Here is a 27,873-nt window from a genome sequence, read left to right on the forward strand (position 1 = left end):
TTGGATGGGTTAAGGGCACTCTCACAGTGCCGGCGGGGGTGGGGGGTGGCATTTGTACTGGGCCAGGCAGAGGCCCTGGTAATCTCCCAACTTACCCACATCTCATCTGATCACAGCCTCTGGAAATGTGGAGCTGCACTCCTGTCTGTGATGAACTGTATGCTCTCAAGAGTTGTAGAGGACAGGTATTTTTTCCCATGAACCCCTTAGTGCCCCAAGTGGGGCACAAGCTAGGGGAGGTGAAGAGTTCTCCACCCCACTTCCAGTGCAGCGGCTCCCAGATGTTCCTACAGATGTGGCCCTGGCCACACAGCAACAGGCAGGCCTGGCATCAGCTGGGCTTCATCTCAGAAGTGGTTGGGGGCCAGGCTGGTCAGCCCTACCACCGAAGCTTGGAGTACTGGACTACTTGGAGTAGCTGCCATCTACCCCTAGACGTCCCTACCCCATGCCTCAGCAAAAACCCCTTGTAAATTCCAGCACTGTTTATTTGGGCCCAAGATGTCAGGCATGGGGCAATTTCATACTACGCCATTTCCACAGGAACCAAAGCAACGCTGTTGTTCCCATATGTGATTTAGTAAGCTAAATTCAAAAGTAGAATTGGCATCTCCAAATAGTAAGGTAAAAATGCTTCTGTATCAAAGTTGTGATTAAAAAAATATAAAGTTAAACCCACAGGAATAGAAGGAACTGGCAATCCTGAGAACTGCCCTGAAATGTCAGCCTTGGACTTCATCTAAATCTTGTAAGCAGGTGAACCCTGGGGAGGCCCTGGGGTAAACTGTGAGCCTGCCTGGCTTCCGTTCAGACGAACTTCTGTAGTGTCTCTGGGTGTGTGTCAAGTCCCTGCTGGGGAAAGCAGGAAAAAAACATGGGGTATAGTCACTGCAGAGCTGAGACGTGGGGGCAAGGCCAAGCCCTGGAGCCAGGGCTCAGTGTGGGAAAGGCTGGCCCCACCCAGCATTCCCCAGCCTCCTGCCCATCTGGGCACTGCTAAGGCCAGACAGCCCCAGGGTCTGGGGAGGCCAACAGACTGATAGTTCTGAGGATGAGAGCTGGTCCCAGAGCCTGGGGCCAGTGGTGAGAGGTGGGGAAGGAAGGCTGGGTCAGGTCCCAGGGACAGGCCTCTGGGACCAGCTCTGGCCTTTCCAAGCCAGGGGCCAGTACTTAGAAGAAGCCAGGATGAGGTGCTGACAGAGCGTGGACATGTGTCACTGTAGGCAGGCAGGCCCAAGTCCGGGACCATGGCGGGCTGCTAGGACAGCATGGACTGCTGCACTGCCTTCTGCAGCGACTGCCGTGTCACCAGCAGGCGCACCACCTCCTCCGAGCGCTTGGTGAGCCGCTTCCGGGCTTGGTCATGCGTGACCATGGTCATGTCCCAGCCATTCACCTGGCCCAAGGAGAAAAGACAGCCTACCTCAGCTCTCTGCCCTCTGGGATCTGGAAGCAGGATGGGCTTTGGGGTCCTGGCCCACCCAAACAGTCTCCCAAGCTCATGTCTCTGGGCTGGGGGATCCCAAGCGCCACAATGGAGGCACACAGAAGAGAGAGACCGCTCCCTTCTGGGGGCAACTCCAGCATGTGCTCCAAAGTGCTTCAGTGAGCTTCCCAGGTTCCCCAGGAGGCAAAGGTAGCCCCTGATCCCTAGTGCTTCTGGCACCCCAGAGCCTCTGGCCCAAGCCTTGGTTTCCTCCTCTGGGACATGTGTTACCTGCATAATCTTGTCTCCAATCTGCAGCCCAGCAATTTCAGCAGGGCCTCCTTCAGATACTCGTGTGACGTAAATGCCCTGGAAAAAAGCAGCCCCGGTCCAGCCCCAGTGTCATTGGACTGGCCCATTATCCAGAGAGCAAAGCCCAGCATGGCAAATTCCCAGCCATCCAACTGATTCAGCACCAAGTCTGCCCCCAACACAGGCTGTGCCAAGACAGGGCTGCCCCACCATGCTCTGGCCCCTGCTGCTGGCCTCTTCCTGTTCCTCCTCGGCTGGGAAGTCTATTTCCCACCCCCATCCCTACTTATCATTTCTTAAGCCTTCTTAGGACCGTTTGAAAGACAGAGCTCTGCTCCTTCCATGAAGGCCCAGGAAGCAGAGACCCACCATCTCAGGTCTTTGTCCCCAGTGGACCCTGGTCCCCCTCACCTTGTCTGTCTTGTCTTCTGAGAACGGATTCTGGGAGGGATCCTGGTCAATTCCACCTCCAATGCTGAAGCCCAGTATTAAGTTCTCACCTTGACGCAGCTTGTGAATTTCAACTCTTTGCTGGCAAAGGAAAAAACGGGGTGGGGGCAGGTGGGTATTTGGACAATGAATCTGGTCTATGTCCAGCAGCAGCCTCAGGCTGCTGGCCCAGCCCAGAGCCAGGCCAAGAGGGTGGAGCCCAAGGCCCTCTGCAGAATTCCAGCTGGTCACCAAACTGGGAGACTGGGGCGGGGTAAGGTTGAGACTCAGAACTCAGCCACAACAACTGACCTACGTAACCTTCTGTCCTAGCCTCTGTGACCTTCCTGTTAGTCTCAGGCACCAGCTTTAGTCAACATGTACTCTAAGCTCCTGGTCCAAGAGCCAGGAGGCTGTGGCTGCTATAGATGGGGGCCTGTGTCCCAGGGGAGGGACCACACAGGGCAGAAGGGGTCAGGCCCTGAAAAAAAAAAAAAAAAACTGCAGGTACTCCTTGTTGAGGCAGCTCATTGCTGAGCCAACCCTGTCAAGGACAAGACTAAAGATGCTCCAGAAAAGCAGAGAAGTTCAAACTTGCACAGAAAGAAGAGGAAGTGCGGTCCTGGCCAAGGGACAAGAGCAGAGGCTTGAAGGTGCTATGGATACGTGTCCATGAGATGAGTGTACCCTACAGGACTAGGACTGGGAGGTGAGGTGAGGCTGAGGCCGGATTAGAAAGGCTGTGGAGTACACGCGCAAGAGGGAGGGGGTTTCTCTGTAAGCCCAGACCCTGCTCTTGTGCATGTAGGAGGCAGAAAAGGGTTCTAGAGCTCTCCCACCATACTCTGCAGCTGTGGTCCCCAAAATGCTAGGCTCCTTTCAAAGCCCTCAGCAGGAGCCCTCCAATCACCAGAGTGTAGGGGCTAGACCAGATCACCCCACCCCAAAAGTTGAGTTTTAACAGGAAGAAAAAAAAAAAAACCTGAAGTGACTTGATCTGGATCAACCAGACCTTGAAAGGAATGACAGGAGTTTGGACACCTAACTTTGATTCTGGGCCTACTAGGGCTCTCAGGAGTCCAGGGATAAGGTTGGTCATGGTCAGGTTTGATGCTAGAACGACCGACCAGTTGGGCACTCAGGAGGAAATGGATATCTTCCAGCCTTGGGATGTGGAGGACATGGGACATGACTACTTGGAAAGTGAGATCAACAGACCTGAGGACTGCTTGTGGTGGAGAGGAGTCAAGGGGAGCACCCAGCCAAGTGGCCTGGCTGAACACAACTGTCAGCTGGGGACACAAGGAGAAGCATTTTGGAGTGCCAGGAGCTACCCAAGCAAGTGTCCAGAAGGCAAATGGACCTATGAAGCCACAGTTCAGAGAAGCCAAAATGGTTTTAACATTCTCAAAATGTGGGTATCCCCTTTTATCACATGGGATAAGGCAGGGACTAGGGAGGAGGCCACCCCTACCCCATCCCCAATCCCCAATCCAAAACAGCAGAGGGAGAAGACCCCACCCACCACTTTCAGACGTATTCCTAGTGTTAACAAGAATTGGGAGGGCATGGTCTTAGAGTTCTGAGGAAGGCGAAAGGACCTGCCAGGACAGGAGAGAGGGGCAGCAGGAAGTGTGACTCCGGAAGCCCACTAGACTTAGGTCCTTGTGTCCAAGTGTGAATTCCTCCAGGCCTGCTCCACCTCCTCCAACACACACCTTTGCACACCTTTGCCCCACCCTCAAAATTAGAGGGGAGTACACGCCCTTAGGCTGGAAGACAAGGCCCTCTCCCAGACTTACTAGGTGATTACCAGGCAGGTAACTGCCCCTTTCTTGTGCTTCCCCTACACTGCCTTTCCCACGCCCCATCTCTCCACCCCCCACCCCCAATCTAAGAAGCAAACCTGGCCCTCTTTGAGGCAGCTAGGGGTCTAGAAAAGCAAGGTTGGTGCAGTCAGGGTGAAGTGCAGGACAGCTGTCTGCAGATGCAGAAATGTTTCTTACTAGCTAAGGCTAGAGCTTAGAGCTGGTTCTCTAAGGTCAACCTCACAGGACACTTTAATCAGTAGCTTCACACCCTGTCACCACCTGACTACCCTGCACACCCATCTGAGATACTGGAGTCTGTCCCGTGGCTTCAGGACTGGGACTTCCATCTGACACAGTGCCTACCCAACAGGCATCTCTTCTTAGAGAGATCTGGGTTCTTCCTGAGGGCTTCCTTTAGGGCTGAACGTGAACAGACCTCTTTCCGGAACTCAGTTTCCCCACCTCCGCCTCGGAGTTTGCCTCCCGGCCCCATTCAGCTTTGGCACTGGTGTCTGAATCTAATGTCCCAGTCTCTTCTTCCCCTTACCTTTTCTAATAGCATTTGGCACCCGAGACAAGCCAGTGGGGAGAGCCAGGGGCCTGAGCTAGCCCCCAAAGGGTCTGGTCTCCTCAGTGCCAGGCGGGGAACCTGGACATTGTCCCAGGGGCTGGGGAGGCAGGGAAAGTTTGGAGCAGGAGCGAGCCAGTTGCGTGCGCCTCCACTCTGGAGCGGGCGGCGCGGGGTCCAAGCAAGCAAGGCTGGACAGGAGGGATAAGGGACTGCTAGTCAGGCCCCGGCCACCTCCACCCCACAAATCTCCCTCTGGGTGGCGGCGGCGGCGGCGTCTCCTGCAGGGGAGGAAGCATTTCCTCATTCCAAAGGCTTCGACTCACGGATGTCGCGGCTGGCGCCCGCCCCCCACAGCTACCCAGCTGGGGACTTGGGCCGGGAAGGCGGCGCTCTCCCGATACTCCTACAGCTGGGGACTTTCTCCTCAGTCCTTCCCGCCCCGGCGGGCTGGATGGAGTCCAACAAGGTGGCGGTAGTGCGCGGGATCTGATCGCGGTTCGGGGTGTTCCGGGGCGCTTGGGTCCCAGCCATTTCTGTTGCCTGGCTGGGGAAGACCGCGGTCCCGCTGGGACAGAGCCGGGACCGGAACCCTGGCCGCAGGTTTGCAACAGCTCTGGGTTCAACGCTTTGTCAACCTGTTTGGGGTGTCAGTTTTCCTATCTGGAAAGTGGGAGCAAGCCAAGACCAAGAGAAGCCCGCGAGCGCACTCACCACCACGGCGGTGACCGGCTGGCCCGGGACGTAGGACATCTCGACCCCAATCTGGAGACCAAGCCCAACTCAGTGAAGCCCGCAGCGAAAATCCCAGAAGCCGCGCCCTCCCGGGTTAACAAAGGCACCCCGATTCGGGCCGCCCCTTCATGAATAGTTAACAAAGCCCCAGCCAGTCACCGGTCGGAGCGCTGTTCGGCTTTCGGAAGTCCCAGTGCGTGCGTAGAAAGGCGGGGAGTGGAGGGAGCGTAGAAAGGCGGGGGAGGGGTGGGCGCCCGCGGCGTACGCGTCAGGGGGCGAGAGCGAGGCTTTGGCGCATGCGCAGCGTGGATCCTCCCAGCAACCTCCCGCGCAAAATGGCGCTGAGCGGCTCTCTGCCGCTGGCCGTCTGAAGGAACGCCAAGTGTCTGTGAACGCCGTCGTGTTGCAGGTCACTGGGTGAGCCTGGGTGGGCCGGCCCGAGCCCTCAAATCTCTGGGTCTTTTGAAGGCCCGAGATCCAGGAGTCGTGTGAGGTCTTGGCAGTCCCGGGGGGAGGGGCGCCGTGAACGTAACTCGCCAGGCTCTGGGGGTCACTTGTAACTTGGTTTCCTCCGCAGCTCCGCGAAAAAACAGGCTGAGCCCCGGCGAATGCGATGGCCGCTGTGGTGGCCAAGCGAGAAGGGCCGCCGTTCATCAGCGAGGCAGCTGTGCGAGGCAACGCCGCCGTCCTGGATTACTGCCGGACCTCAGTGTCAGCGCTGTCGGGGGCCACGGCCGGCATCCTCGGCCTCACCGGCCTCTACGGCTTCATCTTCTACTTGCTTGCCTCCATCCTGCTCTCCCTGCTCTTAATTCTCAAAGCGGGAAGGAGGTGGAACAAATACTTTAAATCACGAAGACCCCTCTTTACAGGAGGTCTCATCGGAGGCCTCTTCACCTACGTCCTGTTCTGGACGTTCCTCTATGGCATGGTGCACGTCTACTGAATGGAGGCAGGGATGACTTTTTAAAAAAAAAAAAACAACAGATTGGGAGGACTGTCGCCAGAAATTAACACCGTGTAAACTTAGTTTTTAAGTTGTTGAATTCGCTGCTTGTTCTGTAACGTTATAATTTATATCTGAAGACGAAGAGCCTGTAATATTCTTCAGATTAAATGAAGCGTGAGACACTCCGTGGAGTATTTTCCTCCCTTAACTCATACCCCATGTCTGCCGTAGGTGCAGAAGGCTGAGTTTTGACTCCTAGAGAGGTTGGGCTGGGTCTTAGCCTTCTGTAATTTCCTTGTATTTACACATAGGACATCCAGAGAGGGCCACTATGGACCAAGGAAAGAGAAGTTTCTGTTAACATCCCAAGAACTAGTAACAGTTAATATTAAGCGTTTCTTATATGCCAAGCATTGTGCCTTGTACCTTTTACTCCCATTATCTCATTTAATTCTAGCAATATCCTATGGGGTAGATATAATTATTATCCCTCATTGATTAATCTGAGGCTCAGGTTAACTATACCTCTGCCATAAGAGGCACAGCTAGAAAGAGAGCCAAGTTTGAAATACAGGTCTTTTCATTGCTCTTGCTGTCCTTGCTGAGTGTACCTTTTCATATCCAAGCTGTCCTCAGTAACTGCTGCTTTCAGCTATGAATTACAGTTCCATTTCATCTAGTTACAGTTAACTGTTATTTCCATTTTAAATATGGTCAAGCTCTTTTCTAGAATATGTCTAATGGAGATTAAATAGAAGACATTTAAGCTAGACTTTGGGCTTGTTTAGACTGTAGTGTAAAGCTTCTGTCTATATGCTAACCCATGATCTCTTCTTGTCGGGGGTATCCTAGAATAAAGTACAGACATTTGAGAAATACATATTGCATTACAGTTACAGTAGTGAACATGTTGCTTGTGGAATTTGTAGTCTAACTGGGAAGACAAGTGTTACCTAATTTCACAAATATTTAAATTATGGTAAGCTGGGAAGACAGAACATCGCCCCAAACTGAGCCCAGGTTGGGGAGTGGGGATCAATAAAATCTTTGAGGGGTGCCTGGGTGGCTCAGTCGGTTAAGTGTCTGACTCTTGATTTGGCTCAGGTCATGATCTCGGGTCGCTGGATGGACATTCAGGCTAGGAGCTCAACAGGGGGTCTGCTGCTCTCCTCTCCCTGCTCCCCTCCCTAGCACATGTGCTCATGCTGTCTGTCTGTCTCTCTCTCAAAATATATAAATCTTAAAAAAAACTCTTCTTTGAGGAAATTACATTTGAGACCTCAAAGTTGAATAATAAGTATGAAGAAGGGGCTACTTTCACAAGAAAGCACATGTGTGAGGACCACTGGGCAGGAAGGAGTTTGGCCTGTATCTGGAGAGTTAAGAGGCCAGGACCAGGACTTGGACCAGATCATGGAAGGCTACAGTGGAGATTTTGGCCTTGATCCTTAGAGCAATTGGAGGAAGCCTTTGGAAGTTTTAGCCAGAAGTGATGTGATCACATTTGGATTTTTTCAAAAGAATCAGATCAGAAGAGGATCTGGACTTGAATCCAAGTCCCCTTTTATAGACAGTTATGTGGCCCATGGCCAATAACAGAGATTGATCTGGGACCCAGGCCTCATGAATTCTTTGGGGTTCTGGACCACATCCTTGCACACGAAGGAAAGACAGATGAGGCCACAGCTTTGCCTGCCTCACCCAATGACCTCTGAACCCTATCTCAGAACACCACTGAAGAGACTCACACACATACTCACCCTTCTCAACCTCCCTGTCCTCTCAGGGCTTTTCTCTGCATGGAAAGGGAAAGTTCATTCCTGATGGGGAGTAAAGAGGCAGTCCTACTGGATTGGGAGGTTGGGGCGGTGGGGGGCAGGGGGCAGTGTGGAATAAACTGATTTAACCATTTCTCTATCACTAGGCAGTAAAGTTGTTTGAAATGTTCACTATTATAAAAAAAAATATTGCAGAGAATGTCTTTATATCATTTTGAGTAACTTAATAAACTAAAGATTAAAAACTTGATTCCAAATGCTTTCCAGAGTTTTATCAGATTACACTCATTGAATGAAAAAGTACCAGTTTTATGGTACCTTCCTAGCCTTTTAATGTTTGCTCATTGAAAGAGTTTTCTTCCTTCCATTTGAATTTCTTTGCAAGTAATAGGGAACATAATCTGTTGCTCATTGATTGTTCCTGTGTCTGCCTCTTGGTGTCACTTTCTCCTTAAATTTTCTTCTAAAACACAGAGTGACCAAAAAGATATGAAAGGGAAAAAAAATCAAGATACATTTAAAGTTAAAACCTTTTATTGTTTTATAACCAGATAAAAATACCAGAATACATTTACCGGGCAGGTCCCAGACAATGGTTGCCATCTTTCCTCCTTTAATTCTGTGCACTGGCCTATGGGAAAACAAACAGCCGGAAGAAAGGTGCGCCTTTTCAACAGACAGTACTCTAGGGTCCACTGGAGAGTGCTCTGAGGAAAGTTGCATTACTTGGGTGGGGGAGGGTGGATCACAATCAAGTAGAACTCTTTTTCAGACATGCAAGATGCCATTCCAAGTGGGATGATCTAGGGACTCTGCAGGACACCATAGTCTTTAGCTGGGGTTCTCAGATTCCTGGAGGAAGTCACGTTCCCCTTTACAGCTCTGAGAAAGGAAGAACTGATGGGGTGGTGGGGGCAGAAAGGCAGCCATGACTGGTCAGTCCTAGTGACCCCTGTATCAGGAGTAGAGGACATTACACTCTAATGGCTGGTCCCCTTGATAGTAGCACGCAATTTACAAATCCCATTGGCCAGCAGGATGGCACTCCCAAGGCATGACATTAATCACTAGGAAAATACCAGGTTGATGGCTTTAGGCCAGGGCCTGAAGGTAGGCATAGATGGTTCAGGTGAGCCTGTAATGTCAGCATGGAAGGGAGCTCTGGAGAGGCTGGCATGCTCATCTTCCTGATAGGCAACTGATCCCCTGAAGGAAAGGGGCTTTCCCAATGGGGCTTAGGTTCCACTTCACTTCCCATTTCAAAGCCAGTTTCTGTAAGATTCATGAGCTTCCCACTCATGTACCAAGATTACACAAAAAAGGGGGGGTTGCTGTGCAAAAGCAAGGAAACGCAGTGTGCAACACCATCCAGAAGCTGGAACGGGGTCACTGGCTTTTCTGAGCACACAACCCATGAAGTGTAGGGGAGGTCTCCTGGAAAGCTTGGCTGGACTGGAAGCTAAGTCCTCTGTGACAGTGAAGTTTAATGGGGCAACCCTTAAAATCAGTCAGAAAACGTTAAGATAGCCTCATAAAACCAGATTCAGTCACACTGTCTCCATCCAGTTCCTCAGTTACTCCTTTTCATGTTGAGGTGTTTATACATGTGTGGTTCCCTTATCTGGAATGCTTCCCCATCACCTGGTTAGACTGCTTTCATATTTCAGCTTATATGTACAATCCTTGGGGAAACCTCTGGCTATCCCTTACTGAAAATTCAGTTTGTGATCATAGGCGTGACCACGGATTAAGGCTCACTTCCTCCCAGACTGTAAGCACTTGCTCAGGGACGGTTTTAGTGTTTCTCACAACTGTGTTTTCAGATTTAGTCCCACACCTGTCAACAGGTACCCAATAAATATTTACTAATTGAATGAATACTGTAGGGAGCCACTTCCTTCCATGTAAGACAAATAGTACAACTTTCCCCAAGTTATGTGGCTGCTGCAAAGCAATTCTAAAAACAGGTTCAAAGAAACCAACTAACTCCTAAGCAACCATGATGCCTGCCTTTTTTACTTCCTCCCAAATGTAAAAGTAACATGCTAGATTATCAAATCCTAGGGTTTGCCTTAGGAAGTGAACACCATAGTGGATCACCCGGTTTATTCACTTTTGATTCAGAGAGCAAGTGGGCTTGTTGACAGGTTACCAGCCCAGAACGAGGGAGCTGCTTGCTCCTTGTAGAGCATGGAGCTGTTTGGGGGACCATGCTTCTTTGCCCCAGGGGCACAGCCTTCTTGCAGGTCCCTCTGACCTTCTCCAAAGGCCCCCAGTGGAAGGATGCTTCTGTCCTCCTCTGTGTGCAGGGAAAAACCAAACCCTGGTGACTTGAGGGAGGCCCAGAGAGAGCACTTCCAAAGAGGACACTGCCTAGCGTCCGTCCGGGTAACTGTGCAAACAAAGCCCTGGAGCTTGCCAGGCCAGAGGCAGCACCATAGGCCTTTGTTCCTGAGCCATCAGACAACAGTGAGCGATGAGTTCTGAGTCTCTCCCTTGGGGTTTACACAGGGACTCCTCAGACACTGGAAGAAGGAGAAATGAGCTAGCAGACTCCCCAGCCCAGTACTTAAGGTGTCGTCCATCGAGTCCCTTTCTGACAGAGGAGACTTGGTCTGATGTTGCAAGCATCATGCAAAGTTCATTTCCTGTGTGAGGGCACAAGGAACCACTGCGTAGATGCTCCGCAAAACAGGAGAGCCTCTTGGAATGGGTAACACAGGTTGCCTCGTGGGAGGGAAGCTTTTCATTCTCTATAATCTTTTGTACCTTTTAGTTTTTGAATCATGTAAGTATTATCTAGTCAAAATATTTTAATTGAAATATACGGAGCTTGCCACTTTCCTGGGGTGGGGTGGAATCCTATTGCTCTCCAAGTACAACGTGTATAAGTCTGGCCTAGAAATAGGCAGCACCTGTCAAAGCCAGCCTTTTCCTGCCTCGGACCCAGTCTTGGCATATCTCTTTAACCAGGGCTCTCAACCAATAATGTTCACACGAATCACCTAGGAATCTTGCTGAAACACAGGTTCTGAGGCTGATGCTGCTGGTCTACAGGCCACACTTGAAGTAGTGAGGCTCTACAGCCACTAGGGGTGAAGCAGCTTGGGTCTGCAGGGTGGAGGCGGGATGGAGCAGGGTGGAGAAGGAGAGGCTGGGGTGAGGGTTAGGGCCGCCTTATTAACAGTTGCTTCCGGGCCAAGTGAGCTCCACCTATTGTATCTCCTTACCCCTTCAGACCCAGCCTTGGAGGAGAAAGGGAGGGAGGCTAGGTCGGGACACCCAGCTGCACAGAACTGCAAGATACAGACAGATGCTTTCCTATTTGGGTGAGACACTATGCCCAAAGCTTCCAGAGACTGGGTGAATAGACTGGAGCAGAGGCCTCCCTGCCTCTGCTTCCCCACCTTAGCTGAAAGCCCTCAGAGGCTGCCTCTCCCCTCAGGGGCCAGTTGCCTCCTTACACACATCCAGTCCTTTCCTGGTTGCCTCCTCGGCCACCTTTAAATTTTTTCCCTGAGGGCAAGGCCAAATGTCCCCTTGGATGTTAGCCAGAGTCTTTCTCCAAGGAGCCACCATTCTCAACAGGGATCTGTGAAAGTCTCAACCAGAGGCTGGAGGAAGGCCAGGGTGGCTGAGGCTAGGTGTGAGGTCTGCTGGCTCTGGAGGGAATTACATGTGTGCTCCCCTCCCTGAGGGCCAGGTCAGCATCTCATTTAAGCATCTCTTGGATAGGGCACAGCCCATAGCAAATAATATGTATCATATGAATGCATGAATGAATGCATGAACATTTTTCATTTCAGAAAAATAAAGAACTCTAGTACCACCCAGGCCCCTGACCTTCCCCCACTAGCTTCTTCCAGGCCTCCTTTTGTAGATCTGAGCCACTCTGGCCACTAGGAGGCTGCCTCACCCCTGCCACACACCCAATACACAGAACAAAAAGCTCCATAGCAAGATCCCAAAGAGTAGAAGAGATGGCAGTGCCTGGAAGCCCCTGTCCCATGCAGACACAAAGACAATTTTCAGTTCAGGGCTGCAGGTGCCTTGGCCCCAACATCTTCAGCAAATCTGCTCTCAGCGGATACCTCTGGCTAGGCCTCCGCTGTCTGCAGGTTCTGTAGCTGCTCCGCATCGACCTTTCCGTTCCCCAGGTGGCCAGACCTGTGTGTAGATGGGTGAGGGAGCACACAGAGGACAATTGGGGACCCTGTGAATGGGGACGGCCACCCTAAAGGCAGACCCCACCCGCAGCAGCCTCTCACTGGCAGCCCAGCAGACAGAGCGAGTCCCTGGCCACCGCCCAGACACGCGCAGATGCTCGGCGTCTCTGGAGCTGTACCGGCAATGAGCAGCAGCCACCATGCTGGTACGTGGGGGGCACCCAGAGCCTCCCACAGCGACAGGCAAGGAAGGCATCTGATGAGGAGCAGGGGAATGGAGGGCTTGATAAGGCAGAAAAACCTGATGGAGAAGAACTGGATTCTAGAGATGTACGGGCCGTTTCAAATCCCAGCTCTGCCATTTATCAGCTGTGTGACTTGAGCAAGTTACTTAACCTTTCTTGTTTCCATTTCCTCATTAGAAGAATAGGGACTATTGGTGTCCACCTCCCTAAGTTGCTGAAACGAGTTCATACATACGAAGAGCTCAGAGAAGTGGCAGGCAGAGTGAGCCGAGTAGACGGTGGTACTGCTATGATCCTAATGCTGGGAGAGCACAGCAAGCAGGCTGCTCTGTGGGGACTTAAGGGCATGGAGGAAATAACGGGCAAAATGGAGGAGCTAAAGCACCACCTCCCCACAAAGTCCAGCGTGGATGGGCTCTCCTGGGAGCAGGATGCAGAGCAGAGGGCCCAGCCATCTCTGCAAAGCTCATTCTCGGGGCCTCTGCCCTGCAGCCCCTCACCTGACAGGCTCAAGGAGCTGCTGGCATGGGCAGCCATTCCCCTTCTGGCTGCCGCCTCCGTGGTGCACCTCAGGCTGCTCGGCCTCCTCTGCCTCTGGGGTCCTGCCCTGCTGTGAGGACTCTGCAAGGCCCGGGGGGACCCGTAGGATTCTGGGCGGGACAGGATCCAGTTAAACCTGGCCTGCACAGCCCAGCAGGGGTTGGGAGGCACCCCTCTTCCTCCAGCAGCTCACAGCAGTGGGGTGGGGGCGGGTGGTGGCAGAGCTATGAGAGTTCTGTCAGGGTCAGGGCCAAGGGCTCAGCCTGACTCAGGGCTGGTTCAGTCCGGGGAATGACACGTTGTGGTGGGGTACAGGGGGTGCCCAGGTGCCTATCTGGAGCCCACCATCTGCAATTCCCCTTTTGATCCCAACTCCTCCAGAATGGCCGGGCCAGAGTCCCTTTCTCCTTCCAATCTTCCCACAGACATCAGAATTTCCCACTTACACTATGTTCTGCAGCTATGAATACACACCACCAAGCTCGGGGCCCCAAAGAGCCCGGAAATAGACCTCCACAGTACAAAACAGGAAATCCATCTTTTTCTTCCCTTACCACTCCAGCTTCCCTTAATCCCTGCCCACCGGACAACCATGTCCAAGAATACGAAAATTTAAGTGCTAGAAGGCTCACAGAGAGAGAACCTGAGGCCCAAGAAAGGCTGGGACTTGTCTGAAACCACATGGTAGACAGTGGCAGATCACCTGCGCGTGGCCTGTTTGTCTCCAGCCAGCTGCTCACAGGCAGCACCAGGTTCTGGAAAGCGCGTTCTCAAAACATCCCACCTTCTACGGCCCTTCCAGGGGAGCTCCCTCCCAGCAGTTCAGCCCTGCCTCCCTCCACACCCCAAGTGCCACCATCCAACCACTGTAAAGTCTCTAGGCTGGGGAGGGGGAGGCTGATCAAGGGGGCTCCACAAGGGTCCCCTGACACTGCTGGGGAGGAAGCGTCACTGACCTCACTTCCTCGTACTTCTTGTCTCGGTAAAAATGGCTCTTCTTGATGAAGTAGATAAGTACCAGGTCACAGAAGAAAGCTCCCTGCAGCAGAAGAGTTGAGGTTCCTGACTCAGAATCCTAGACTTCCAGAAAGTGCCCTGACACATGACACATAGTACATCCCATCTGATCTTGCACCAACCCCTAAGAGACATCATTGTCCCCAGTTAACAGATGAGGAAACAGGGCTCAGCAAGAGGCACCTTTGTCAAAGGCCACAAAGCCGGTCCATGGTAGAGCGAAGGCCTGCTCTATCAGGCCAAGCACCCCCTGCACTGCCCTGACCCCATTCAATCATGTCTTCAGTGAACGTCTGCTGGGCAGTCACCACGAGACTGGTGCTGCACTGGAATGCAGGAGGATTAAGACAATGGGACCCTGTGGGGACCGTCCCTTGGGTGCAGGAGACAAGTATGTAAACGATCACAGTGACATAGCCTATGATAAGGACCCGAGCAAGGAAGCAGAAGACAGAACTTTACTCAGCCTGGGGACGGTTATCTGGGCTGAATCTTGAGGGTTGAATGGAGTTTATACAAGGCAAAAAAAGAAAAAAAGAAAGAAAGAAGGAAAAGAGAAAAAGAAAAAAGGAAAAAGAAAAAAAAGCCCACCCAGGAAGGGCACTTCACAGGTAGCAAAGGAAATTCCACAGGGCCCGTGTTGCAAAAGTGAGAGACACTTCTGGAGAGGTGGGATGGGGAAGAGCTGGTAAATTTTCTTACAATGCCTTTGAAACTTTGGTCCTAATCCCTTAGGGGAAGACAATGAAGAGCCTTGAACAGGGGCTCAAAGCAGTCGGAATTGTGGCATTTTAGAAATTTAGGTTGGTCCCTTTGGTACCCATCTCTCACTGTGAGAGATGGGTCAGAGGGGATTTGAAGAACGGGCCAACAGGGGTGGTCAAGGAAAGATGGAAGAGGACAGAGCTAATCCAGCTGGAACCCACCGACACTGTTCACAGGGGCCTCGGGCAGAGTGCATGGTGTAAATGCCACAGAGGGCCACTCCCCCAACAGCCCTCAGGGGAAGGGATGTGTCCTGCAGGGCTGAGGAGAGGGTGAGGGGGATTGGGGGCTGAGAGATGGGCTCACAGGTGAACCCGGGCCTCTGACTCTGGGTACTGCATGACTCTCCCCCAACCCTGCCCCACCGAGATGTCCAAAATGTTATCAGTTGTTCCACAGAGAACACTCTTCCACCTGACCTGGCATCTATACCCCTTTCCCTGTTACCTTTTTTTTTTTTTTTTTAAGATTTTATTTATTTATTTCACAGAGATCACAACTAGGCAGAGAGGCAGGCAGAGAGGGAAGGAAGCAGGCTCCCCACTGAGCAGAGAACCTGATGCAGGGCTCGATCCCAGAACCCTGGGATCATGACCTGAGCTGAAGGCAGAGGCTTTAACCCACTGAGCCACCCAGGCGCCCCCCTTTCCCTGCTACCTTTATTTCACAGGTGCGTACCCCATGCCCTTGTGTTCTGACTTACCCACAACATAGGGAAGTAATCACTGACAGTGGCCTGGCTTAAGAAAGTCACATAAGCAAACATGCAAGACAGTGGCTCTTTGCAGTAAAGAGGAATCATTTGGGGCTCACTTTCATCGACCACATCTCAGGAGAATGGCCTCGTTGAAGCCTGTTACTCATTGATACCATTACACAGTTCCCCGGTCTTAATAAAAAGTCCATCCTCAGTCCTGCCGGAAGCCTCTAACAAGGCAGAGAGGGCAGACAGGACGAGGCTGCCAGAAACGCTGGCAAGGGGCTTGGAGCTGGGATGGGCATGAGCCACTCACAGACAGCTCCCATGTCTTTTAAAAAAAACTTCCAGAAGAACATGGGGGCATGAAAAGAGATTCGGAGGAAACCTTTGCCTACTCCCCAGCCACTGCTTCCTCTCCCGTGAGCCCCTCTGGGCCTAGCTGAAGGAAAGGATCTGAGGAAGGACTACAGCCTGACTTCCCTGCTGCTCCCCTTTCAGCCCTGTGATGTTCAACGGGAGGGATTTTGCTCCCCAAGAGACAAGCAATTTCTGGAGATGTTTTTGGTTGTCCCAACTGGGGAAGAAAGCACTGCTGGCATCTAGCAAGTAGAGGTATCTAGTGCAATGTTGTTAACCATCCTCCAGTGCACAGAGGGCCCTCCACAAAAAAGAATTATCTGGCCCAAAATGTCATCAGGGCCACAGCTGAGAAGCCCTGTATATAGCTGGGTCCTGCCCCTTTTTAGCAGCAGTGGAGATGAGGCTTCGGAAATTCAGGGACTGACCCAGGATCCCAGAGGAGCCCAGCCCAGCCCTTGAGCTTGAGCCACAGGCAGGTGCTTCTCTGGCTCTGGAAGTAGAAACTCTGGCAGTCACTGCCACCTGGGGGCTGCTGGCAGGTGTCGGGTCCCAGAAAGTCTGACCTGCATCCCACCTACGTTGCCTGCTCTCATTCTTCTGAAGCATCAGCACGGCACGTCTCGAGCAGCTTCCCCCTCCCCGGCCAGTGCTCAGAGGGTTCAGGTGAAGAGGGGGAGTACTCACAGCACCCATGAGCGCCACCCCGGAGCCAATGTTGATGATGGTGGGGATGATGCTGAACTTCCCTGCCTGGAGCACAGAGAAACAAAGCAGGCTGAACATGGGGCGGGGGCGGGGAGGGCAGACAGTAGGCTCCCTAGGGACTCCAGCATGCCCCACCCCAGACCTGCCCAGCCTCAGGATGGGAGATCACCACACACACCTTGCCATTCACCATCACATCAAAGCGGATCCCATAGGCTTTCATCAGCGTGCGGAACTCCACTCCAGCTCCATCTCGGTAATATTTGGCAAACCTAGCGGAGACCTTCCCGGCTTGGCAAAGTGCACTTGGCTGCCTTGGAGATTTATAAGAACCTCCAAGCCCCTGCTCTTAGCAGCCATGGGGGAGGTTATGGATCCTCATGCTAAAACTGTGGTAAAGATTCATCCAGATACTTAAAATCCTTACAGACATTCTCTAAGAGGCAAGGGCTTTCCCATGACATGCTGGGCCAACCCAGGGCCACCAAAGCACTGAGGAAGGTGACCCAGCTAAGAAGCCAAGCCTCAGCTTCCCAGTGAGCCCAGAGGGGGACAGAAACTTCTCTCCTCTCCCAGTGATGCCCCTGCCTGCCATCCCTCATCTCTCCTCAGCTCTTTCTCCCTCTACTTCCCACTCTAATACCCATGCCCAGTAAGGAATGTCAGAGTGCTGACATCCAGGAGAGGACAAAATGTGATCAGCATAACAAGACAACAACTCTGCCCCACTTACCTGAAGTTGTACCCAGAGGAGATTGAGTTTTCTGAGAATTTGTTGTCCAGACGGCTAAAAGAATAGTGAGGGTTGCACTCAGAAGGAGCTTTATCAAGATCACAGTCCCATTCAATCTGAATTCCTATCACACCACCCTGACAAAGAAGAGACAAGAATCAGTGCACAGAACTTTATGGAAGAAGACACAGACCAGCTCCTCACAGGGAGCTGGACAAGACCGGGAAAGTACTCAGGCCAAGGGTCAGGCCCACTGGAGTGTCCTTCCAGGAAGAAGGTGGAAGTTCCAGGGTCCTAGCCCCACTTTTGGAGTGGCCGAGAAAAGCACACTGCCTAGAGCGCCCAACCCCAGAACTCTCCTGTTCCATGCTTCCATGAGTGAGCACCTACAATGGGATGGGCACCTCATCCAAGAGCCAGGATGTGCCAGTGGGGCTTCTTCTGGCTCAGTTTCCACGGATGCCCCAAGGACTGAGAACCAAACAGCAGGTGCTCAGTGTGCCTGCCACGGAGTGCCTGAGTTCTGACAGGCTGTGTGTCATACTAATTCTGAAGACAATTCTGAAGACTTAGTCTTCTGAAGAATTAGTCTGAAGACTAATTCTGATGGACTTTGTCCATCCCACTCCAGGAGTCTCCCTCTTCGTGACAGAGCCCAGACCCAGAGCTCTTGGGCCCCCGGGGCCCCCAGGCACGGCTCCCTCGGTGCACAGCACCTACCTGCAGGGCTATCTCCTGGAAGTTGCTCCCCGTCCAGCTGACCACAGATCCCAGTCGGAAGATGGGGCAGTAGGGGTTCTTGGGGCCAAACTGACAGGACTTCAGGAAGGCTCTGTCTTTGGTGTCCAGCACATTGGTCCTGGAGGCCATGAATGTATAGTGACATGAGGCTGAAACGGGCCATTCCCAGGCCAGAGACAGCTTGACCCAGGCATCACTGGGCCTTTCCCTGGCCCAGGCTGAGTCCCTGACTTTAGCCTCAAGTCCTGACTACTATCCCCTTAGTAGTCCCCCCAAAAACCTACTGCATTCAAGGACAGAACCCCATTCCCACAACAAGAGGAAGGGGTGCTCCAGCATCACCCAGTGGTTCGCGCACACACGGATGTCACATACACCCATACACCAGGCACACAGCCCCATGCACAGTGACAAGGAGGCAGGCCCCAGATCCCCAGTAACCAAGTCCCACGTACTTGGAGAAGTTGAATTTGGGGAAACGGATGAAGTTCTTTATATAAACGGTGAAGTCTTCAGCCTTGCCCAGGAGTGGCTTCCTGAAAACCAAGCCAGGACAGCCTGTCCAGGAGGCCCTGCCCCTGTTCCCTTTGTACATCCCCCAGGCCTGTGACAGGGCCGAGGCCTGCCTGCCCCCTGGATCCCCTGGAGCCTTTGCCAAGGACCATTAATTTGATCATGTTGGGATGGTCCTGGGGCTTTGTCGGGTTTCCTCGGAAAGGGGATCCAGAGTAGACGTGTCTCCACCACCAGGCTGAGAACCAGTCTCTGCCCAGATGCTCTTCAGGGTCCCGAGGCTAGAGCCACTCACACTGGCCTGGACTTCGTCTCCACTGGGCACCAGGCGAAGATCTCACAGGTGCCCCTTTGCATGTTCCCCACCCGAAGGCAGCGTCCAGTCTTCACTCCTGCAGGATTGGGACTGAGACAATGCTCGAAGCCTCCTGGCTCCTTTCCCCACTTTGCTCCCAGCCCTAGCTATTCCAGGCCTCACCATTTCCAGCCACAACAGGGTCCCCAGAAGGACAGTCACTGTCTGTGTAGCACCAGGCATCCGGAATGCTTTCACTCTGCCAGAAAGAAAGGACACCTGGGTGGGGGGATTTCCCCGCAGGGGCCCCAGTTCAGAACCAGGTCCCACCCCAGGAATTAGGACAGGTGTTCCTCCCCTGAGTGGGGCTACACACCCTTTGAGAACCTGCTTCTCCCCCAAGCAATGCAGGTACATGCTCTGGCACACGTATCCCCTGGGGCACTTAGAGGAGATAGAAACCCCTGTTTCGGGAGATGGGTGGACCCCAACCACTGCTGGAAGCTCTCCTACCCCCTCCCCAGCTTTCTGCACCCCATCAAACCTCAGCACAGGTTTCCTGCCGCTGGTTGGGGGTCACAATCAAGTTGGTGACTACGAAGAAGACGTTCTCTCCCTGAGGAACCAAAGAGGAGTTGAGGGACATCCTCCTTCCCTCTTGGGGACCCTCGTTCCCAGGCTTCCTGGCAGGGGTTGGGTGTCTGCATAGGTGTTGAGGACAATGGGGCCACAAAATCAGCAGATTTTGCCCACTGACTTTGAAGTCTCTGAGTAGACATCCTTGGATAGGTCCCTTTCAGGCCCACAATCCCAAACTGCCCCCTCCTTGAATCCCTATTCTGAGCTCAGTCCCTGGGATCCAAACCCAGATCTGGGAGAAGAGGCCCAGGCAGGGTGGCCAAGGCCCTGGCCCAGGCCGATTGGGAAAAGGCCAGGGAGCCATTCCCAAGGGCAGTCAGTGGCTAATACAAGGAAGCGGTTCTCTGTTGCCAGGCCACCTGACTCACACTGACCTGAGTGTTCTTGGGGCCCTATTTGGTTTCTACAGGCTCAGGGTTTATTGGGAAGGGAGTGGTCCCATAGACACAGTCAGGGAGGAAGGAGCTGGGCAGGGTCACTGTCCAAACCCTGGCAGCTGTCCTGGGCCAAGGGAGTCCCTAGGTAGCTGAGCACCTTCCTATGTGTCCCACCCCGAGCCAGGCCCCAGTGCTGCATGGGACTCAGACCTGGGGTGGGATGACGTAGTCAGCAACATCCCAAAGCCGCTCCCCAAGCTCAGATGTGTTGGTGAAGGTCACGCCCTTGACTTTGGTGATAATGCTGCTCTGCAGGGAGGTGTCGGTGTCTTGGTAACCCTTCTTCACCAGGAACACCCAACTGTAGGGAAAGGGTCGACAGGTGGGCATCAGCCTCATTGCTGTCCTCGGAATTTTCCACAGGGGCTTCACCTCTCCCACCAGCTCCTGGGCAGGGGTCACATTTGCCCTGCTGCCTTGAACCTGGTTCTGCAAGCAGCAGAGGTGGCCAGCAATCCCAGAAAAGGGAGAAAATGGCTGCTCTCAGGGGCTGAGGCCCTGAAGATGGTGAAGGCTGGGCTAAAACCTGCTCACCTGTGCCGTGGTGATGTGACCTCAGGAGAGCCAGTGAATTCTGGGAGTCAACACAGGGTAACAGTGCCTCCCTCCAGGGGTGTGAAGACAGTTAAAGAAGATGATACATAACCTGAAACTATTCACGGAGAGACTGACAAATCCAAACTAAGGGGCATTCTACAAAATGAGAGTACAAATCCTACATTCTTTGACAACCAAAACACACACAATAAAGGAAAAAATAGATAAGTGGAACTTCATCCAAATTTAAAACTTTTGTACATCAAAGGACACTATCAAGAAAGTGAAAAGATAACACACAGAATGGGAGAAAATATTTGCAAATCATAGAGTCAAGATCTAGTAACTAGAATATATAAAGAACTCTTACAACTCAGCCATGAAAAAGACAAACAACCCAATTTAAAAGTGGGCCAAGGATTTGAGTAGACATTTCTTCAAAGAAGTTATAGAGACAGCCAATAAGCCCATGATAAGATGCTCAACATCGTTAGTCATCAAGAAAATGAAAATCAGAGCCACAATGAGATACTACTTTACACCAAATAAGATAGCTGTAATTAAAAAAAAAAAAAAAAAAAGGAAAATAACAAGTGTTGGTGAGGATGCAGAGAAATTGGGACTCGCTGATAGCTGGTGCAGCTGCTGTGGAAAACAGCTTGGTAGTTGACCCAGCAACTTACTGACAAAAATATATATCCAAGAGAACTGAAAACATATATCCACACCAAAACTTGCACATGAATGTCCTTCATAATGTTATTCATGAGAATCAAAAAGTAGAAACAGTCCAAACAAAATGTGGGTATTTTTTAGCTATAAATGGAATGAAGTACTGATTCATGCTGTCACATGGATAAACATGGAAAACACTATGTTAAGTGAAGAAGCCACACCAAAAAAAGACCACATGTCGTATGATTTGATTTATATAAAATGTCCAGAAGAGGTAAATCTATAGAGACAGAAAGTACATTGGTGGTTGCCAAGTGCTGGGGGTAAGGGGAAATTCCAACTGGCTGCTAATAGATGTGGGTTCCTTTTTGGGGTGTTGGAAATGTTCTGAAATAAGACAGTGGTTGACAGTTGTACAACATTGCAAATGTACTAAAAACCACTGAATCGTAAAATTTTAAATAGTTAAAATCGTGAATTACATGTTAGGTGAATTTTACTTCAACTAAAAAGTTGTAATAAAATAAAAATCCTCTACTTTTCAAAAAACATCGATGTGATGATATACAAGACAGTCTCAGGTATAATTCCAGATTAAAGGAGACTAAGAAGACAAAATGAACAGATGCAAGGCAAGCTTTCAGAATTTTTTTTTTTTTGCTATTACAGATAATTATAAGAGCAATTTACAAGAGATCCATAGATTAGAAAATAATATTGTTTCAGTGTTAATGATTTCATAGGTGTACTTGGTTAAATAAGAGAATTCCTTGGTTTTAAGAAATACGCATTCAAGGGACACCTGGGTGGCTCAATTGGGTTAAGCCTCTGCCTCAGCTCAGGTCATGATCTCAGGGTCCTGGGATTGAGCCCAGCAGGGAGCCTGCTTCCCCTCCTCTCTCTGCCTGCCTCTCTGCCTACGTGTCAAATAAACAAACAAAATCTTTAAAAAAAAAAAACCAAAAAACAAATATGCACTTAAGTCTTTAGTAGTAAAGGGGCATAATGTCTACAACCTACTCTTTTTTAAAAAAGAGTTATTCATTCACTTATTTATTGGAGAGAGAGCATGCAAGTGGGGGCAGAGAGAGAGAGAGAAGCATATTCCCCGATGATCCCATCTTACACCCGCTGACCATGACTGGAGTCCAAATCAGGAGCCAGACACTCGACCAGCTGAGCCACATGGACACCCCTGCAACTTACTCTTCAAGAGCAAAAAGTGCATATATACACACACAACATGTGTATGTGGAGAAAAAAAGGGGAAAGGACAACACAAATGTAGTAAAATGTTAACATCTGAGGAATCTAGGTGAAGGATTTTTTTTTTTAAAGTTTGTACTACTCCTGTAACTTTTCTGTAAGTCTAAAATGTCAAAATACAAAAAAAAAAAAAAAAAAATTTTTTTTTTTGTTAATGAGACGGCACATATAAATTGCTTAGCACAGTGAGGGCTGGGCCATGGAAGAACTCAAAATGGGATCTAACCAACCTAGTGTTGACATTTACTGTTAAGGTTAGAGATTGTCCAGGTTAATCCTTTAGAAAAAGTTGGGAAAACCGGAGGCCAGGGAAGGGCAGGAAGCAGCCTGCCTGAGGTCATGCAGGAGTGGCAAGTGGGGGGGCGGGGTTTGTTCTGCACCTCTCAGAGTGCCAGTAAGGGTTCTTTGGTGCCAACCAGGATGTGCTCACCCTCTTCATCTCTGGGGCAGACCTGCTACATCCTAGGCCCTAGACTCTCCTGCCCTCCGGGGAAACCTGAAAGGGCTGTGACAACGAGCCAACCAGCCATTTTAGTAGGGACACACTGGACCCAGCCTGGACAGAAACATTCAGCAAATGCCCAAGGAACAACACGCATTCATTCATTCATTTCACACCTACTTTCTAAGTGGTTAGATGATGCCAGGCTATGCCTGCCTTCATGGCATCCCCAAACTGGATGGGAGTCAGACAAGCAAACAATCCCTATGGAATATATCAGGGGAGTGATTCAAGAACCTGGGTCTGAAGGACAAGTGGGCTTTAGCCAAGTAGAGAAGTAAAGGTGTGCCTGGCTGTGGACCGGCATGTACAAAGGCCCTCAGGTGGAAGACATTCAGGTGCCTTAGGGAGGAAGCTCCATGGGCACTTGGCCTCCTTGTGAGGTCAGGGTGGCCCTCTCAGAAGCACCATCTGCTCCTCCCCCAGTCAGGAAATAGGAGGGACTCAACCGCATTCACTAAGGTAGTAAAAGAGGTGCCATTTCCTCGCTCCACCTGTTCCCTCCCTTCTGGGGGGAGGACTCAGAACAGTGCCTGGCTGAGCTACTCCCAGGAGTTGCCCCCTCCCCTCATGGTGAGAGGGGGAAAGGGGAGACAGCCCATCCAGCCGGTTGCGGGGTAGTGGGCCTCTGGGCAGGACTCCTAGCCGGACACGAGAAAGGCCAGCCACGGGTGGGTGAGTTGACAGAAGCGAGTGCCGGGACATGCCAGGCTGCTGAGTTGCCCCAGCCAGGAGCTTGGCACATGAGCTCAGTGATTATAAATAACCCACCCGGTGCCCCGGGCCTGCACCAGGCCAACGCACCAGGGAGGCTCTCAGGGCAACAGCTGGAGCGCAGCCCCCTGCATCTTTGCCCCCCTCCCCCAACACCCAGAGTTCCAGCCAGAAGGAGCAGCCCACGGAGAGCCTCATAAATGAAGGAATGCTGAAGTCCCTGCCCGCATCTCATCACCTCCAGAGCCGGTGGGGTAAACAGTGGGCTCCCTGTTCACCTGCCCCTCTTACACCCAAGAGCCCCTTCCCAAGCACAGGGACCGTGCATCCATTTCCCGGGCCCAGAGCCTCCCTGAAAGCCCCCGGAGAACTCACACCACCAGGTAGGTCAGGATGGAGACCTGCAGCAGCCGGTAGAGCAGGCCCACCTTCTTGTTCTTGGCGATGACATACTTCTCGGTCTTGTAGTCGAACAGCGACTGGGACAGCCCCTTGCAGCCCGCCTGCCCCATGGCGCCTTGTCACCTGCGCCCGCCGCCCGCGCCGCCACGCGGGTGCCGCATGGGAGCCGCCTCTCGCCGCCTGCTCCGCGCCGGCCCCGGGCGGCTGGGCACTGCGGCTCCCGGGGGCGCGGCTCCAAGCGGCAGGGTCGCCGGGGCGGGCGCGCGAGGCCGGAGGCGGGCAGGGCCGGGAGCGCGCGGGGGCACGGGCCGCTGCTGGCGACGCTGCGGAAGACGGCGCTGGGGGGTCGGGGGTCGGGGGGGTGGAGGGTGGCGACCTTGCAGCCGCCTCTCCCTCTTCCTCCTCCCGTGACGATGACACACGCCTACGAGGGCATTCTTGAGGCGCAGGGCCGCCCGTGAGGCCCCCCAGCCGGAAAGCAGAAACCGGGCGCTGGAGGAGCAGGGGCGAGGAGAGGAGAGTAGGAGGTGCTGCTTCTCCAGCAACCCCACTTTTTCTCCTCCCAAAGCAATCCTGGGGTGGGTGTTGGATAGATTGAATAGATGGGGAAACTGAGGCCAGGGGAAGAGGGACCTAAGGCGCAGGAAGTGAAGGAGGTAAAGAGCATTTGCAGGCAGGCACCCTGGGTTTGATTTTTCCTGCTCTCGGTGGGGGGGGGGCACCCTGATTCTCACCACACAGGCTGAGGGAGTCTGAAGACTTGCCTGACCCATGGCTCCTGTGTCCTCTGTGATAAAGTGGGTGTTGCTCTGGGAGCAGCTGCTGTTACTTAAAACCAGACGCTCCCAGGGAGTCAGTTGCCAAGCAGGTCCCAGCAGCCACAGCATGAAGAACTCATAGGGTACCTAGGACAGACAGATGGGCTGGGGGTGCCAAGATGCAGGAAGAATCACAAAGTATGCTTGGAAAGAGTTCAAACCAACCGTCTGAAACGTTCCCAGAGCAAGAGATGGGCCTAATCTAGGGTGCTAAAACCACACCTCTCCTCACAACAGGTGAAATTAAGAGGGAATGGGCACTGGGATGAAGTTTTAGATCAGTTTTAGAACTTGTGACAGCCACAGAAAGGCAGGTCCTGTGTGTTTCTGCATCCTGCCATCTGACCGGAAGCAGTCCTGCTCCTCTCTGCGCTGGCCCTTCACACACCTTCCCTTCCCTGAACCACAGTCTCCAGGGCTTGGAAGGGTCCCAAAAGTTCACCAAGGTGACTCTCTCTAAAAGTAAAGGCTACAGGGCAGTGGGTGTCCAGTTTTAGTGTGCATGGGAATAATTTGGAGGCAAAATGCAAATCCCTGTGCCCTGCCTCTGGTATATTCATTCCCTAAGTCTAGGATGGGGCCTGGGGATCTGTATTTTGCTCTCAAACCGTCGTTTGGGAAGCAGAGATCTTTAAACCTTTTCATCAAATTCAAACACCATTTCCTCAAAAGATGTATTCTTATTACCGTCCCACCAAAAGTGGCCCCTACCCCAGTCACTTTCTTCCCCGTTTACCCTTCTTATTCCCTGAAAACACTTGTCATTCTTGCCTAGGATCTTGTTTACTTATTGACCGTGTCCCCCACTAAGACCATAAGCTCTTGGAGCATGGGGACCTTGCCTTTGGACATCTGTGTCTGATGTCCACTGCTGTATCTGCCATATATTAACTCAATACATATTTGTCAAGTGTGTGAACAAACTCAGCTCCGATTTTTTAAACAGGGAGGGATTTGGAGCTGCTGTCCTGTCCCAGTCATGAGTGGGGATTTTAGAAGCTGATATCATCCTGGGGGGAAGGTTTGGGAATTGTCACTAGACCTCACTTCCTTACTCTCCTACCAGCCTCTTCCTCAGCGCTCCTTTCACATGGCTCTCCAGTACTCAGGGGAGAGGCAGCCTCAATGGAGTGACATCACACCTGTGAAGATTCTATCGACCTGAGCCCACGAGGAAAGTAGCCTTTCAGGGTCTCAAGATCTGGCTTAAAAAGAGCTTGAGGCTGAAAAACACCATTCCACAGGTCCCCTTATCCTTGCATAAGCTGCATATAAGATGGTGCCACAATGGGTCTCTCCACTCCCCAAAGTGATTTCCAGGCTTTGTGGCCTGGACTATTTATTCTGCTGTGAGATCCCCAGAGACACAGGCCTTCATTTCTCAGGTTGGGTAACTGAGGACCCAGGTCATTGGGCAGAGCTTACAGCTAGCCCCAGTCCAGGGCACACTCCCCTGTTCTTGCTTGCTCAGCCCCTCCCTGTGTGCTGCTGCTAAGGCTGAACTGGAAAGCCCCCCGTCCTCTATATGTGGCTCGTCCTGACTGCCGCTCTGGCTTTAGAGAAGGGGCTCTGCTCTAATTTGCAGTATGGGCAGCCCTTCCTGAACACCCCATGACTGAGCGAAGACCAGGCTGCAGTTTCTGATAGAACTGGCATAAAGCTTTAGGGACCACATGCGGTAGAACTGGAAGGGAAAGGGCCACTTTTGGGGTCAGGCCAGACCCCTCCTGTGGGTTCCCTCATAGCACAGCTTCTCAGACTACTAGGTCCAGACCCATCAGTGGGTCATGATACCCACTTACTGGGTTACAAACAGCATATCCCCTGCTCAAAAGAGGAAGAGAGAAAGAGAAAGAAAGAGAGAGAGAGAGAGAGAGAGAGAGGTATCAGTGTGCTTATTAAGGAAGCAAGTGTAAGCACAGTTTCATGAAACTGTTGTTTGGAGTATGAGTGTGTGCATATGACGTGGAATGTATTTCTTCCTGGGGTCATGGTCAAAACACTGTGTGAAATGCTTCTGGAAAGCTGCAAACCCAAGTGTCTGCAATCCTCCGCATGGGAGGACAGCTCACCACCCCCACAAGTTCAGCTTGACACTCAATACACCTGAAGTGGGAGAAGGGGCCTATGCTTTTTACATTTCCCTTATAAAATTCTAAGTCAGGGATGTTTCCAAAACTAAGATGTATTCTCCACTTGAAAGAAAATTGCCTGTTACTTTTTAAATTTTATTTTATTTTATTTATTTATTTGACAGAGATCACAAGTAGGCAGAGAGGCAGGCAGAGAGAGAGGAGGAAGCGGACTCCCCAGAGAGCAGAGAGCCCGATGCGGGGCTCGATCCCAGGACCCTGGGATCATGACCTGAGCCGAAGGCAGAGGCTTTAACCCACTGAGCCACCCAGGCGCCCTGCCTGTTGCTTTTGAGTGACAGGTTCTCCAGTTTCTACCTAACCCCATGGCCACAGTCTTAAGAGCCCCCAAGTACCCTGTTCCAGTGATCTTCCCCAGCAAGGTGTCTCAGCACCCACTGCTTGCTCAGCCTTCTTCTGGATGCATTACGTTTGTTGGCTCACTTAATCATCACAACCGTAACGCCTACGTGGTTGGTACAATCATTATGTTTACATTTCCCTAAGAGGCTAGAAGTGTCTCCTAGTAAGCATCTGAGCCAGAATTTGAATCCAGGTGATCTGGCTCTGCAGCCCAAGCAATGATGTCCACTGTCACAATAAGCACAGTGCTTTACAGTTTCCACATTAACTCATGTGACTCACTCTGTGAACCCAGCCAGAGAGGTAACTCTCAATCCTATTACGCATTTGATGGAACAAGGTCCTAGGTCACCTGAGAAGCTATAGTCAGTCCTGGGTCTCCCAGCCATCCACTCAAGGCTCAGTCCTCTAGAACCCGTGGCTTCTCTGGATGACAGTGTGGAGCTCACACATTTGCCCTGCTACTGTGGAGGGAGGTCACTGCTGAGGCCCAGTCATAGAGGGCTCCTCAAAGGACAACAGACTCTCTCATGATGCCGTATCAGAGTGAGGGGTCATTCAAGAGAATGGGCACCATCTTTGGGAGCTCCCACTGCTGCT

The 27,873-nt window shown here is 51.9% G+C and overlaps 4 protein-coding genes across 11 annotated transcripts in view; 1 reads left to right on the forward strand and 3 right to left on the reverse strand.

Moving 5' to 3' along the window:
- Positions 1 to 558: 558 nt before the first annotated feature.
- Positions 559 to 5,472, reverse strand: LOC111158773 (Tax1 binding protein 3). Of its 2 annotated transcripts, XM_022521039.1 has the most exons (4): positions 5,261 to 5,472; positions 2,150 to 2,269; positions 1,718 to 1,795; positions 559 to 1,396 (listed from the first exon to the last, which is right to left on the reverse strand). In XM_022521039.1, exons 1-4 carry the CDS (start codon positions 5,297 to 5,299, stop codon positions 1,259 to 1,261), a joined length of 375 nt encoding a protein of 124 aa, XP_022376747.1. In that variant the 5' UTR covers positions 5,300 to 5,472; the 3' UTR covers positions 559 to 1,258. The 2 variants fall into 2 exon arrangements, with proteins under 2 accessions (XP_022376747.1, XP_022376748.1); XM_022521040.1 differs by lacking the exon at positions 1,718 to 1,795 and having other exon boundaries at positions 5,261 to 5,378.
- Positions 5,473 to 5,544: 72 nt separating this feature from the next.
- Positions 5,545 to 7,108, forward strand: LOC111158805 (ER membrane protein complex subunit 6). 2 transcript variants are annotated; one of them, XM_022521072.1, is made up of 3 exons: positions 5,594 to 5,698; positions 5,859 to 6,227; positions 6,264 to 7,108. In XM_022521072.1, the coding sequence occupies exon 2, from the start codon at positions 5,895 to 5,897 to the stop codon at positions 6,225 to 6,227; it is 333 nt and encodes a 110-aa protein (XP_022376780.1). In that variant the 5' UTR covers positions 5,594 to 5,698; positions 5,859 to 5,894; the 3' UTR covers positions 6,264 to 7,108. The 2 variants fall into 2 exon arrangements, with proteins under 2 accessions (XP_022376781.1, XP_022376780.1); XM_022521073.1 differs by having other exon boundaries at positions 5,545 to 5,690; positions 5,859 to 7,108.
- Positions 7,109 to 10,099: 2,991 nt separating this feature from the next.
- On the reverse strand, positions 10,100 to 24,232 carry LOC111158822 (purinergic receptor P2X 5). 5 transcript variants are annotated; one of them, XM_022521095.1, is made up of 13 exons: positions 23,934 to 24,232; positions 20,015 to 20,165; positions 19,333 to 19,404; positions 18,972 to 19,047; positions 18,789 to 18,885; positions 18,436 to 18,516; positions 17,960 to 18,098; positions 17,240 to 17,376; positions 16,685 to 16,778; positions 16,486 to 16,551; positions 13,916 to 13,998; positions 12,920 to 13,069; positions 10,100 to 12,175 (listed from the first exon to the last, which is right to left on the reverse strand). In XM_022521095.1, the coding sequence occupies exons 1-13, from the start codon at positions 24,068 to 24,070 to the stop codon at positions 12,106 to 12,108; spliced, it is 1,353 nt and encodes a 450-aa protein (XP_022376803.1). In that variant the 5' UTR covers positions 24,071 to 24,232; the 3' UTR covers positions 10,100 to 12,105. The 5 variants fall into 5 exon arrangements, with proteins under 5 accessions (XP_022376803.1, XP_022376807.1, XP_022376802.1 ...); XM_022521094.1 differs by lacking the exon at positions 10,100 to 12,175 and adding an exon at positions 12,585 to 12,756; XM_022521097.1 differs by lacking the exon at positions 10,100 to 12,175 and adding an exon at positions 12,585 to 12,756 and having other exon boundaries at positions 20,015 to 20,516; positions 23,934 to 23,982.
- Positions 24,233 to 24,824: 592 nt separating this feature from the next.
- The window catches only part of LOC111158754 (integrin subunit alpha E), a 74,550-nt gene continuing 71,501 nt past the window's right edge, over positions 24,825 to 27,873 (reverse strand). Inside the window, exon 31 of one of the 2 annotated variants that reach the window (XM_022521008.1) lies at positions 24,825 to 24,883. In XM_022521008.1, coding sequence (XP_022376716.1) covers positions 24,866 to 24,883 — 18 coding nt within the window. In that variant the 3' untranslated portion in view covers positions 24,825 to 24,865. The remainder of the gene's footprint in view (positions 24,884 to 27,873) is intronic. The other variant, XM_022521009.1, reaches the window with a different exon arrangement.

The sequence above is a fragment of the Enhydra lutris genome, unplaced genomic scaffold, assembly GCF_002288905.1.
Source record: "Enhydra lutris kenyoni isolate GAN:26980312 unplaced genomic scaffold, ASM228890v2 scaffoldscaffold63, whole genome shotgun sequence".
Classification (NCBI taxonomy): Eukaryota; Metazoa; Chordata; class Mammalia; order Carnivora; family Mustelidae; genus Enhydra; species Enhydra lutris.